The sequence below is a fragment of the Hevea brasiliensis genome, chromosome 4, assembly GCF_030052815.1.
Source record: "Hevea brasiliensis isolate MT/VB/25A 57/8 chromosome 4, ASM3005281v1, whole genome shotgun sequence".
NCBI lineage: Eukaryota > Viridiplantae > Streptophyta > Magnoliopsida > Malpighiales > Euphorbiaceae > Hevea > Hevea brasiliensis.
The window spans coordinates 96,657,113-96,670,763 of record NC_079496.1 but is presented as its reverse complement, the minus strand read 5'-3'; the positions used below and the strand labels follow the sequence as shown (position 1 = coordinate 96,670,763).

The following is a 13,651-nucleotide window of genomic DNA, read 5'->3' as shown; positions in this document are numbered from 1 at the left end:
ATGAAATTTTGTATAAAAATCTTAACTTTTGGAATCACTATCAACAAATTTCTAAATCTAGAGTTTGCACCTTCACTTTCGATATCACTATTAAGGATCGCTAAAATTCTCGGATGAGTTACTAAACTAGTATTTCTAAGAAATTGGGTAAGAATAATGGATAAATTTTAATAATTGTCCATGAACTTAAATGTTTGTAATGTTATAATACTTCAACTTTAAAATGTAATATAAGACCCTCTCAACTTTTAAATTTTACAAAGTAAAATTCTTCTGACTTTCAATTATTGATTTTCCAGTTAGATGCTGATGTGAACAAATCCAGCGTGATGCTCAATCAGTATTTTTCTTTCTTTTCTTATGCAAAGTAAAAAATTATTCTTTCTACACATTAAAATTATTTTCTCTACAGAGAGTAGAAGGATTCAATTTACATATGACATGAGAAAGAAGAGAGAAATGATAATTAAACGTTACACTGAAACTGTCCATATCAATGTCTAACTGAAAAACCAGTGATTGAAGGTTAGAGGGATTTTACTGTGTAAAATTTAAAAGTTGAGAGGGTTTTATACTACCTTTTTAAATTCTTTTTAAATTAAAAGATTATAGTATTATAATTATATAAGTTTAAGGACAATTGCTAAAATTTTTCCTAAGAATAATAATTTTACTATTGAAATTTGAGAAAAATGAATGAAATCACATAGTAATTTTTTTATTTTTAATTTCTCCTTAACTAAAAATGAAAATTGGCATAATAATGGCCGACAATAATTTATGAGATTTAAACGACGTCGGAGAGGCGGCGATCAAAACCCTCCTGCATCCCATGCTTCTAATTTTCTCCTTTGGCTTATCGACTGGGGATTAGGGTTTATCCATCGCCTTTCATAGCAGGGGACCAATATTTAATTCAACTAAATTTTGTTGCTTGTTGCTCTACTTTGATCAGCTACCTGTTGAAATCAACTCTTTAATTATTGAAATGTTGGACGAGAGCAAGTTTGATGTGCATTTAAAGTTATGGGCACTGAGAATCCCTCGTGAATTCTGCAAGGTTTCCACTCGCCTATTAAACGGGTATGCGTTTTAGCTCGCAAATCCCTGTCTAAGTCTTTTCAGTTCAACTTAAAAATATTAGGAGTTTCATTTTTTCTCTTGAATTGTGATGCTTTTTAAAATTTATGCAGGTACTTGCTTGATAAAGCTCGTGTTAAACCCATTAATGAAGATCCTACTTGTGACAAGAATCGTTATATGATATTGTCTGAAAGTGTTCAAAATCCTGGTGAGAAATTTTGGATGGTTAGTGTTAAGAAACTACCAATTGTGAAATTATTGTAAGACCCTTTTTAATCCTCTTTCTCTGGTTAATGTATCCTAAATGTCAGATTTTTATGTTATGATGATAGTATGAAGTTCTGATATGAGGAACTCCGAGGAATAAAGGGTGGGAATGTAATCCATTAAGTGACAGAAATATAGCTAGCTAGTTAGTTAGCTAGTTACAAGTTGTTAAGAGGTTACATGATCATTTTAGTGATCCATGGGAGAATATATATGTAACCTGTTCTAGAAATTGTTGATAAATATCTGAATCAGAATTCCTTTCTTTCCTTTATTTATTTTTTCTGTCTTCTCTGAGTCTTGTTCCTCTCTTGTTATCTAATAATCCCAAGTATCAAGTTATGATTAATGGTGCAAAGAGTTTTCTTCACTTTTAATGGCAATTTCTCTTTTGGAACAGATTTGTCTGATATTCCAGCTGAAAAACTTGATGAGCTGAGGAAATTATGCAAGATTGAAGTAGTTCCATATTCTATTACTCTTGGATATTCCTACTGGGGTGCAGGTTGGGGGCTGTGCTTTTCTAATCATACATAAGTTGCAAAAATGTTAAAATCTTCTGAAAGTTGGCTGCTATATTCGCACCAACACTTTTCTGACTCATTTATGCAACTGTCAAATAATTGTATTCAGCAGTTAGTTTTGCGGGAAAATTGCCATGCACATGATTTCTCCTGGTGTTTATTTTTAGCTTACCGAAGTTTCTGTCAACTTATTTAAACAGCAAAGTCTATATCAGATGCCCCTGGTCTTCTGTGTCAATATGCAATGCCTCTGTGCTGATTGTAAGAATAAATATAAAATTTCATACTTTAAGGGCTAGGGTTAAATTTATATTGACAATTCCAGTATCGGATGCCCCCAGGCTTTTGTTAATAATGATATCTAAGTCAAATATATATATTGATGAATGGCTTAACTACCTGAGCTTTTATTGTTTAACTACCTGAGCTTTTATTGTTGCTTGCAGATCATATATTGAAGCAGATCCTACCTCCTGGAGTGGAGATCCCTTCGTCTTTTGAAACAATAGCTAAGTATTCAATTTATGTTGTATTCATCTTGGACTTTCCATTTTCCTGCAATTTCCTCTAAAGTCTTGCAAGTTCTTATATATTATTAATTGTAGTTTCATGATTACGTGCGAGATGGCCATCACTGATGGTAGATTTATCTGATGAATGAAGTATTGTTCCTTATACCTGCAGGTCACATTGCACATTTGAACATACACGATGAACTGCTTCCATACAAGGATGTCATTGCTAAAGTTATTTATGATGTAAGTTTCATCACATGAGCATTCTTTGGTTTTATATTATTTTTTTTCCTTTGTAAGCAAGCATGATGCTCCTGTCCTGCCCCTCTCTCTCCCTTCTAATTGTGCATAACACATATGATTTGCGTTTGATTCGAGGAAAACTTTTCATTGTTGTTTCTTGCAGAAATTAAAAACTCTCTTGAAGGATAGATTTCATAGCTATCTTTTTTTTTCACTGTTTTCAAAATTAATCATGTACAGGATCTGTTTTCTGCTTTTATGTATTCTTGAAGTAGCTAATGTAGACTTTTGCTCTCTTTACTGTTTGAATGTCCATATCTTTAGTTGATAATTTTTCTTGGATGGTTACAAAGGAATTTTTGTATATTGATTTATTTATGCTGGCAGAAAAATTATCCCAGGATCAGAACAATTGTTAATAAAGTTGGAACAATTACAAATGAGTTTCGAGTGCCGAAGTTTGAAATTTTGGCAGGAGAAAATGATATGGTCACAGAAGTGAAGCAATATGGGGCAACATTCAAGCTTGACTATAGCTTGGTTTACTGGAATTCAAGGTTGGAACATGAGCATATAAGGCTAGTTTCTCAATTCCAACCAGGGGAGACAATTTGTGACATGTTTTCTGGCATTGGTCCTTTTGCGATTCCGGCAGCGCAGAAAGGATGTGTTGTTTATGCAAATGATTTGAACCCACACAGTTTTCAATATCTGAGGATTAATGCAAAACTCAACAAAGTTGATGATCGCATTTATGCATACAACATGGATGCCAGGAAATTTATTTCCCAACTGATGGCAGCACCAATTTGTCAAGATAATTTAGAATCTGATGCATCCACTCTTAATGCATGTGGTAATCAAAGGGTACAGACCAATGAGGGAACTCAGGTGGCAAGTGATACTGTTGAAACTGATCATGAGGATGCCCAAGATTCATGCTGGCAGGCAGATGCATCTGTAGCTACAGTCAAAAGGCCTTCATATTGTTTACAGGAAGGTATGATAAGCACCAACTTAAGAATTGATCATTGCAAAAGTTTCAGCATCATGAGTTGCATGAAACAATGATTTTGTCACTTAATTGCCTGGAATGTCTAAATTCTCTTTCAATGTTTTTGAGCAGAAGGTGAAGACACCCATGGTGCTGCTATTTCCTTCACTTCTAAGAGAAAAGGAAGTGCAAATAAGAGAATGAGAGCCTCTGAGTCGCCCAATACTAAGCCTTGGGAGCACGTTGATCATGTGATAATGAACCTTCCTGCATCTGCTTTACAATTTTTAGGTACAATTTATATTCTTCTGGCTACTCTTTCTCATTCGTGGATACTCTTTATGTATATGGCTAGCAGTTTGTGGTTATGTAGCACCAGTTACATCATTTGCCTCCTTACTTGTGCCTTTTCCTCCCTTTGAACTGTTTTCTTTTTGGAAATTCTGTTCACCTTTAACTGATTTAGGACAGGCCAAAATAATTCTTTTAGTTGCAGGTTTGTACATTTCTTTAGTGGATATCGTTTGGTCTCTGTTCATTCTAGAATATGAATTTCCTACTATGTGATTTTTGGGGCATACTTCAATTCAATTTCAAAATGCTTTTCTCTGTTTATCATCAATGCTATTGGTACTTGTTCCATTCATTGAGGGGGTTTTCGTGCTGATCTCATATCTTCTTTAATCACGTCTCTTGGCTGCACAGATGGTGATTAATCCTATTCTTGCTGAGGAAAAGTTGGGCAAAGATCTTTTTCAGTGTTTCTATGTTGACCGTGTATCGTAATTGCTTTGTCTAGACATTTTCCATCACTGCTCAAATCTGTTCTGTTACTATGAATATTTAACTGAAAAAAATAAAATAATTTGTTTCTTTTTCTCCCCTCTCAGATGCGTTTCGGAGTGTTATCCAGAGGAAAGATTGGAAGGGGCTTCTTCCTTGGATTCACTGCTATTGCTTCATGAGGGCAAACGAAACCAAAGAATCTATAATCTTGGTAAGCTTTGTTTGTAAAGACATTTTGTTGTTGCTCTTTCTCTCTCTCTCTCTCTCTCTCTCTCTCTCTGGTTCTTCAACTCTCTTCTCAGTAACAATCAGAATTGATCTTGCTATACTAATGGTGTAGACTGTAGTTTGCTTAAACCTTAGTTTGCTTAAACCTTGTTTATGGTTGTTGGTCTCATGGAAAGCTGCAAAAACTGTTTTACCTTAATATTTGTGGTTTCTTTTTTTCATATATTGTTATTTAAATTGTGTTTTTATCCAATCTCTTTACAGGAGGCAGAAACTGCTGTAAGTGCTCATATACAAGACCCGGTATTTCAGAAGGTTAGGGACGTTGCTCCAAATAAGGTACAGGCTAGTACCATTTGTGAAATTACTTGCTTACAACAGCAGCTTTGTTTTTTCATTTTATATATTTATTTATTAGATATTATTTTATCATGCAGGCAATGTTTTGCTTAAGCTTTAGGCTACCAGAAGCATGCTTTAAAGATAATGGTGCTAACCTTCATTCTGCAAATGGAAATACATGATCATTCTTTGCTTCGAAAGATGATGCTGCCAACTTTTACAACTCAATATTTAGGATTGTGATGGACTTCGTCCCTTGTACTCTAATACATTAACAGAAACATAAAGGAAAATTTTAACAGCAGACACAAACTTTGGATTCAAAAACTAATATTTCAAGGAAAACTAGTATAAAATGCGTAATTCATTTTCTTTACAATTTTATACTGTTGTCAATGCAATAATGTACATTCACTTCTAATGGTCAAGAACTCGGTTATTTGTTATGATTAATGTTCCGTTTGTTTCGTGAAAAATAATTTATGTGAGAAATTTTTTTTTTTTTTTTTGGTTGTGTGATTATAATGTTAAATTAATAGTATGTGTTTATATCATTTATGTAAGTGTTTTAACATTTTAATAAGGTTATAAAAGTTTAGAAAATAAAAAATGTCTTTCTTCTTATTTTTTTAACAGAAAGTTATTTTCCTTAAAAATATCTTAATTTTTTTTAATTAAGAAAATATTTTTCTGCAACCATTTTTTAAGTACTCTAAATGTTAAAAAATATAAAAGATATTTTTCAAAAAAATATTTTTCTTGAAATAAAGGGAGCTTAAATAATCCATTGCTTTCTATGTTCTTTTGGTTGAATTTGTAATGCTCAAATCTGAGTGACAAATAAAATGACTAAATCTTACACTATGTTTGGATAGTAGGAAAAAAAAAAAGGGGAGAAAAATAAAAGAAGGCAATAATGAGGAGGGAAAATAACTTTTTCTTATTACATTTGGAGATAAGAAGGAAAATATTGAAAGGGAAGTTATTTTTTGAATAATAAAATAACAAAATTTTTCCTAAGGATTATAAAAGAACGTAGAAAATATAGAGATATTTTTGTAATTTTAACAATTTCATTCCACTTTCAATTTTGATAGAAACTGGGAGTGAAATTTGAAATTTATTTTTCTTTCAAGTTTTTCTTCTATCACTATTTTCTTCTTTGTCAAGACTTGATCCCACAGGCCGGATTGGCACTAGGATCTGAGTTGACACAAAGCTTCCGATGCCCGTAGTAAGCTTCACTGTTCCCAAAATCTATAATCAGGGCCAAAATCTGAGGATTAACATACAAATAAAATAAAATTAAAATATTATACTTTTATTCGGGCCAAACCAACCCGATAACCATCAGATACTAAAATTAGGGGAGCCCAAGTCAACCATAATACCACCATTTGCAAACAATTAAATATCATAAAAATTTTGAATTTATTAAAAATACCAAAACTTAAATTTACGTAGTACTTGACAATATTATTACTAGTACTAACACATGCGGATCTAGATTACAATTTTGAAAAATAATAATACAAATAAATAACTGCTAATAAACCTGCGAGGAAGGAAGCATGTTATTTTGAAAAAAAACTCCTCTTGTAGCCTAGAAAAATATGATGAACAGGAGTGAGCGTTCGACTCACAGAGTAAGATATTGATTTTACATATAATTTTTATAGCTATCTAAGTGTAGTGCATTTCTAAGAATGAAATGCAACATTTTCATACAATTCAAACAAGTCAGGTCATAATCACACCAAAGGCAATCTGGAGTGCTCACAATCCCTTGTATTAAATCCATACTCACACACATATATATAGGAGCTGATCCCCTATATAGCTCTCTTAGTTCTAACTTCTGCCAGTGAGATCAACTCAAAGTCAGACTTTCTCTTAATATCCAAATGCGGGGATCAACAAGATCAACTCAAACTCGTACTCACCTCGACTTATCACAAAAAAAAATCGGGCCCCAAGTGAGACTAACTCAAGCCGATCTGTCCGTCTTACCCATATCCAGTACCATACCTCACGCACGCTGACACACGCACACGGTTCCAAATTATCCTAAGGTGACATCCATATTAATTTCATCAAATAATAATGCAACACAAAGCATGCCTATAATAGCTATATACATAAAATTATAAATGAACAAATGAGCATGCCTTATATGTATAATAATATTGAAATTATAAATAAAATCAATATCTATTCATTGATCATCAAAGACTACTGTGGCAGCTAGGTGAAGAAGAAGGCTTATTCTGACCACCTAAATAATTATATTAATGAATTCACCAGTATCAACACAAAATAATTATTTAAAAATTTAGAGTGTTATATTCTTAACCAAACATAAATTGAATGAAAATTAAGACTATTTTTCTCACATTTTCTTACCTCCCTTATTTTCCCTCCATCCAAACAAAGAATTAATGTTAAATTAGTTGGAGTTGGCTATATGTATCATTTTTCGTCATTTAATTTTGTTTGAAACCTCATCTCTTTCTCTTTTTCTACATTGGTGTTTTTCACAAACTAAATAATGCAGTATGGGAAAATAGAATTTAGGAATTATTCTGATTATAAAATTAGGAAATTTAAAAGTTTCATTATTTAGGAATTTTTATCTTATTAGGTCTCTTATTTAGGAATTTTATTATTTTCTATTTTATTTTGGTTTAATTTAGTAATACTAGTTAGGAAAATTTTGGTATTAGAGATTAAATTCAATCCAAATTTTCATAGTTGTCATAAACTTTCAAAAACCTTTCAACTTGTATTCTAACCTTTTTCAAAATTTCCTTCATTTTCCTTATCAAAATTCTCATTCAACTTTCAAAACACATATTGCCTAGCTTATTGTTTATGATAAAAAAAAAAAAAAATCCAAAAGCGAAAAACAGATTTTCTGGCTATTTGACTCTCAAGCCCTTCTCCAACTGTTGATCTACCCCTCCTTGTTATCAGCAGTACTATTTATTGCTCCTAGCACCAATGGTCAGGTCTTCAAATTTGCATTCACAACCAAGCTAGAAGGTGAGCTCATGCAGTTGTGCTGAGCCTGCATGCACCAAATCTACATTATTCTCTTTGGCACATCACTGACCCATGATAGCCAACACATCATTGCCACATTAGTATCCACTACCACGTTATCAATGCCCAGTCAGCAAAATTTTCAAGGTGTCCTTTACTAATTTGGACATATTGGTTCTATTTTTAATGTCTAGTTTCAATAACATTTACTCTTAAATTTGCTGAAATTTTAGTTTTCTATAAATTGAAATCCTAATGTGGTTTGATAATGGACAACATTCAACAGTAGAACTAGATGAGTTATGGCATACGATTCAAGGAATACGAACAGAGATTGATGGATATTATGAACAACTTGATAAAATATCTTATTTGATAGATTTATATGGTGATCTTAATTATGTTTCTTGTGGTTTATTTGGTGAGTATCAAGATATACAAATAATCTTACAATATAGGGAGAAAGTACTTGAAGAATGTAAGAATGAATACCATGTTCAACAAACTCGACAACAAGTTAAAGATAAAGAACTTGAAAATTTTGAAGCATAGAAAGAAGCACATATATTTCAATTGAAAGAGCAGTTGGATAAAATAAAAAGTATTGAAAATATAAAAGCATGGAGTCTTGAAAATGCAAGGAAACTAGAAGAAGAGAAAAAAAAAGCAACTTGAAATTGAAGATCAAAAAGAGCAAGTTGAAAATGAAATTGAAGAAGAGAAACTCGAAATTGAAAATGATAATGAAAATTGAAGAATCCAAAGTTATGGTTGTTGAGCCTTCACCTGTTGAAGAGTCTATTTTAGAGCAAAAAGTCAATCAAGTCTTAACTGTTGTTCCAATTGATTTTATTTGCCCAGATGATTTTAGGAATACAAAAGAGAGTGCAAACTTCTTCAAGTCATTCTTCTTGTTACCATCCATGGATATCGTACTATGTGTTCTCCTTTCTTGGTTCTTGATCCTTCAATACTTCATAACTCGAGGATGAGTTTTTTCTAACCAGGGGTGAATAATGCAGTATGGAAAGATAAAATTTAGGAATTATTCTCATTGTAAATTAGGGAATATAAGAGTTTTATTATCTTGAAATTTTTATCTTATCATGTCTCTTGTTTAGAAATTTTATTATTTCCTAGTTTATTTTGATTTAATTTAGTATTTCTAATTAGAATTGAATTAGGGTTTCAAAATTCTAATGTGGTTCAAATTTCTAATTTTATAAATAAGAATTAGAGTATCTATTATTATTAGACAAGCTTTAACTATAATTATTTTTAATATTAAATAAAATTATTAAAAATTAATTCTGTTTTCCAATAATTGGTCCTTGTTTATTCTTTGTTTTTGTTTGTTCTGCATCATTAAGAGCACAAAATTAGTAATGCTTAATTCTAAATCTCATACGCTGAAGTGAAAAATTAAAAATTTAAGTCTAATCCTCACCTTTTCAAAGTGCTATTACTCGCAAGTGGTCACCCTATGTTGGAAGTACAAGTGGAACTACACTAATATCAGGAGTCCTGGGATAATGTAGATTAATCATTAGGAATATATGGTTCTACAAGGATCCTTCTTGGAAAGCAAGCCACAATAAATTCTTGTCTTGCGTGTGGGAATTTATTTATTTATTTTATGTTAGGACTTTAAAGAACAGGAAGTGTTGTGTGAAGTGTGAAGCTAGCAATTTCTTTAGCATTTGATTGCAATTGTGGGCTCTTTGCTAAAAGCATTTTATTAGCAACAAGCGTAGCTAATTTAAAGGGTAAAACAAATATAGAAAGCAAAAGATTTAATGACAATTAATGTATTACGTGGATTTAAGCTGGAAAGCTATCATTTTTAAGATTCCTTTCAATCCTCTTCTAAAAGTAGTCAATGGCAGTCAATGGCCTTTCAACTTAAGCAATGACAATGGTCTCCAACTTCGTATCAAGTGTCCGTGTACATCTGTCTTCCCATTTCGGTAATGGGAACAAGGCTTTTGCTTTTATAATTACTTTTAAAGATATTATAAATTTTTAATTTATTATTTAATAAAGACATAGTAGACTGAGTAACAACTATACAATTAAGTTAGAAGTAGTTATTTACATTGATGAATTGATGAATAATATTAGAATAAGTAGATGTAAAGATTGTTCTCGAAATCTCAATGGAAAAAAATTAATTAGAATTATTTTCTGAGGAATTATTAGGTGCACCCGGTGCACATACACTTTCTCTCATAATCATATGAGACCCATTTACTATATAATAGGAATGATCCACTTTCTATGAGAGAGGGAGCACTGTTTTTTAGTACTCCTGGTGTACCTAATAATTAGCCATATTTTCTTCATTGTTATTATTAATTTTAATTAATAAAAGAATGAAACCTAAGATCAATGATGTTGGCATTGGCAAGCTGAGAAAATGCAAATTTCCCTTCAAGTCAAGCGACTTAAGCATTGGTAAAATGAGATTGAAGAGGCGCTATTACAATTGGCCTAAGCATTTGGAGACGCTTGCTAGCATACGAGTTGGCACCCATAACTAAATAACTGAACTAAGAAACGCATATTCCATTCTTTTTGCAGAACTTTTCCCATTGAAAAGGAAACAACCACGTAGATTTCTCACCTTCCCCATGAAGCATCCTAGGAGCCAATGACCAGCAAAGGCACTCACTTTTCATGCTCTTAAATTCTGCAACAACGATCAAGAAATTCCCTCTTCCCTCTCTTTTGGTTTCACTTCTAGTTGCCAATCATTTTCTTTCTTGTTTTCTCGTCTTTCAAGATTCTTGATTCTTTCTCTATTCAAGAAAGATTCATTTAAACCCAAAACGCCATTAAAGATTCTTCAAGGAAAGGAGAAATGGGACAAGTATACGTTGCCCAAATCACGGTGCTGCTTGTTCTTTGTGCGAGAATGAGTATTGCCTCTAGGGTTACTAGTGTTGGAGTGAACTGGGGCACCATGTCAACGCACCAACTCCCCCCAGAAAAGGTGGTAGAAATGGTGAGACAAAATGGGATTCGGAAGTTAAAGCTTTTTGAGGCCGATGAGAGGATTATGGCTGCGCTGATTGGCACTGACATTGAGGTGATGTTGGGTCTACCCAATTACATGTTGCAACAGATGAGTGAAGATCCTGCAGCTGCTGCTTCCTGGGTTGATGCCAATGTCACTAGTTGGTTGTACACTGGCGGAGTTAATATCAAGTTGAGTAACATTTTCTTTTCTTCTCAAATATCAAATTACCTTATTATTTCGTGAAACTGTCCTATCAATTTTATATGCTTCTGGTTTCTGTTTCTCCAAATCTTCTGTTTGCTCATATGATTGAATTATGATTCTGGTTTCTTGTCCTCCTCCATAGTTTCTGATCATTTTCCATGATTTTTTTTATTCCATATCTTTTTTTGCATTCCTATCATCATTGCTCTATTCGGAAGTGCTTCTCCTGCCTTTATTTACTCAGTTCATATAAGAATTTCTCCTTAGGTACACGATCAAAATCTGCCTGATAATTTGCTCCAGTCAAATAATAATTTGTCCTGTCCTCAGCCAAATATGCTTTACTTGACATGCTCTGATAGCAAGCACAGCCACGTCTATTCCTTATTGATAGTTTAACTGGGTTAATCCAATTCCTGTAGTGATTTAGTAAGCAGGATTCTTGAACCAGCATTAGACTAAAGCTATGCTTATGACAGTATAGTTCCTCTTTTTCTTCGAGTAAAATGGTTTTGTTATTCTCTTGCAGGTACGTTGCTGTAGGCAATGAACCCTTCCTTCAAACATACAATGGCAGCTATCTGCAAGTCACTTTACCAGCTTTAAGAAATATCCAGCACGCCCTTGACCGTGCTAAAGTTAGCTCCAAAGTCAAAGTCACAGTCCCCTTCAATGCCGATGTCTACTACTCTGCAGATCCAAACCAAGTTCCATCTGCTGGTGACTTTCGACCTGAAGTTCGAGACCTCGCAATCCAAATAGTTCAGTTTCTCCATTCAAACGATGCACCTTTCACAGTCAACATTTATCCATTCCTAAGTCTCTATAGTGACGAACACTTCCCAGTAGACTTTGCGTTCTTTGATGGAACAAAAAATCCAATCAAAGATGGTGGCTTGGTCTATAATAATGTGTTTGATGCAAATTTTGACACTCTTGTATGGGCATTAGACAAGTCAGGATATCCAGATATGAAAATCATAGTTGGAGAAGTTGGTTGGCCAACTGATGGTGATAAAAATTCCAATATCACAAATGCCAAGAGATTCAACCAAGGACTAATTCAACATGTTTTGAGCGGAAAGGGGACACCAGCAAGAAAGGGTAAGATTGATGTTTATCTATTTAGCCTCATTGATGAGAATGCTAAGAGCATTGCTCCAGGTAGCTTTGAGAGGCATTGGGGGTTATTTGAGTATGATGGGAAGCCAAAATATGAATTGGATTTATCAGGCTTGAAAGAGGACGACGGTCTAGTTCCAGTGGAAGGAGTGAAGTATATGTACAGAAGGTGGTGTGTTCTGAACCCTGATGCAAGTGATTTGGAGGATTTGCCAGATAGCATTAACTATGCTTGCAGTTTATCAGATTGTACTGCTTTGGGTTATGGGTCCTCCTGTAATCATCTTAGTGTTGAAGGGAATGCTTCTTATGCCTTCAACATGTATTATCAGGTGAATGACCAGAAAGAATGGAACTGTGATTTCTCTGGTCTGGCAGTAATTACAGACAAGGATCCATCTGATGGTGACTGCGAGTTTCCAGTCATGATTGCTTATGGTCATTCACTGGCATTCCATGGGAGACTACTAGATGTTTTACTAAGAATTGCTGGGGGTTGCCTGGTTTTTTTGGTACTGCTGTGAATGTAATACGTAGAAATTCAAAAGGCCAGGAAGGTAGATTGTGTCTTTAGCCTACTATTTGTAATAAATTTTGCATTTCAATTGAGAAATGTTGAGTCTCCTCATCTTTGGTACGCAAATCTTTTTCACTTTTATTGCATTTAAGAGTATGATTTGCATTGCTGGAGAACATCAGAGATATGCATATGGATAGAAAAGCTCATTTCGTGCCCATTTGCTTTTTCTATCTCCAGGAAATAATAATAATACAATTATTATTAAAATAATAATAATAATAATATCTAAGAAATAATAATACTGTTATTATTAAGAAATTTTGAGATTTTTTAATTAATAAAAAAAATTAAAAGAGATGAAGATATTGTGATGTCAAGAATAAAAAATAATTATTTTATTAAATGAAAATTTTTAAGCAACCAACTCAATGAAAAAATTTTAACTTTAAGAAATTCCCATCTAGAAAAGTATTTCCTAATTTCCTGTCACATAAATTTCCATGAAATTAGAATGATGTAATAACTTGAATTTTCAAAAAAATAAAAAAAATTATGAATTTTGATATTATTCTGATATTGTTTTATTATTATTGTAATTTAAAGATTTTATTTAAAAACTATCATTATTATATTAAATTAAATGTTGGTGTTGCGGAAATTGAATTATTTATATTAATTAAAGATTATTTTATTAAATATGTATATAATGATTTAGTAGTTGAATAAATAATAATTAGTATTAAATAGTTTGAATGTATTATT

General features: G+C 32.7%; 2 protein-coding genes across 2 annotated transcripts; both read left to right on the top strand.

Annotated features, from left to right (window-relative positions):
- The first annotated feature begins 809 nt into the window (after positions 1-809).
- On the top strand, positions 810-5,361 carry LOC110661540 (tRNA (guanine(37)-N1)-methyltransferase 2). Its single transcript, XM_058145732.1, has 10 exons — positions 810-1,083; positions 1,194-1,291; positions 1,751-1,855; positions 2,321-2,383; positions 2,559-2,632; positions 3,020-3,632; positions 3,759-3,917; positions 4,517-4,623; positions 4,905-4,979; positions 5,078-5,361. Exons 1-10 carry the CDS (start codon positions 989-991, stop codon positions 5,162-5,164), a joined length of 1,476 nt encoding a protein of 491 aa, XP_058001715.1. The 5' UTR covers positions 810-988; the 3' UTR covers positions 5,165-5,361.
- A 5,186-nt stretch (positions 5,362-10,547) lies between these two features.
- Positions 10,548-13,012, top strand: LOC110661539 (glucan endo-1,3-beta-glucosidase 5). The gene is made up of 2 exons (XM_021820196.2): positions 10,548-11,231; positions 11,777-13,012. Exons 1-2 carry the CDS (start codon positions 10,885-10,887, stop codon positions 12,891-12,893), a joined length of 1,464 nt encoding a protein of 487 aa, XP_021675888.2. The 5' UTR covers positions 10,548-10,884; the 3' UTR covers positions 12,894-13,012.
- Positions 13,013-13,651: the final 639 nt, after the last annotated feature.

Coding starts and splice junctions, on each gene's coding strand:
- LOC110661540 (XM_058145732.1), top strand. CDS start 989: ATGTTGGACGAGAGCAAGTTTGATGTGCATTTAAAGTTATGGGCACTG. Junction 3,633..3,758: donor TTCATATTGTTTACAGGAAG/GTATGATAAGCA, acceptor GTTTTTGAGCAG/AAGGTGAAGACACCCATGGT. Junction 3,918..4,516: donor ATCTGCTTTACAATTTTTAG/GTACAATTTATA, acceptor CTCCCCTCTCAG/ATGCGTTTCGGAGTGTTATC.
- LOC110661539 (XM_021820196.2), top strand. CDS start 10,885: ATGGGACAAGTATACGTTGCCCAAATCACGGTGCTGCTTGTTCTTTGT. Junction 11,232..11,776: donor ACTGGCGGAGTTAATATCAA/GTTGAGTAACAT, acceptor ATTCTCTTGCAG/GTACGTTGCTGTAGGCAATG.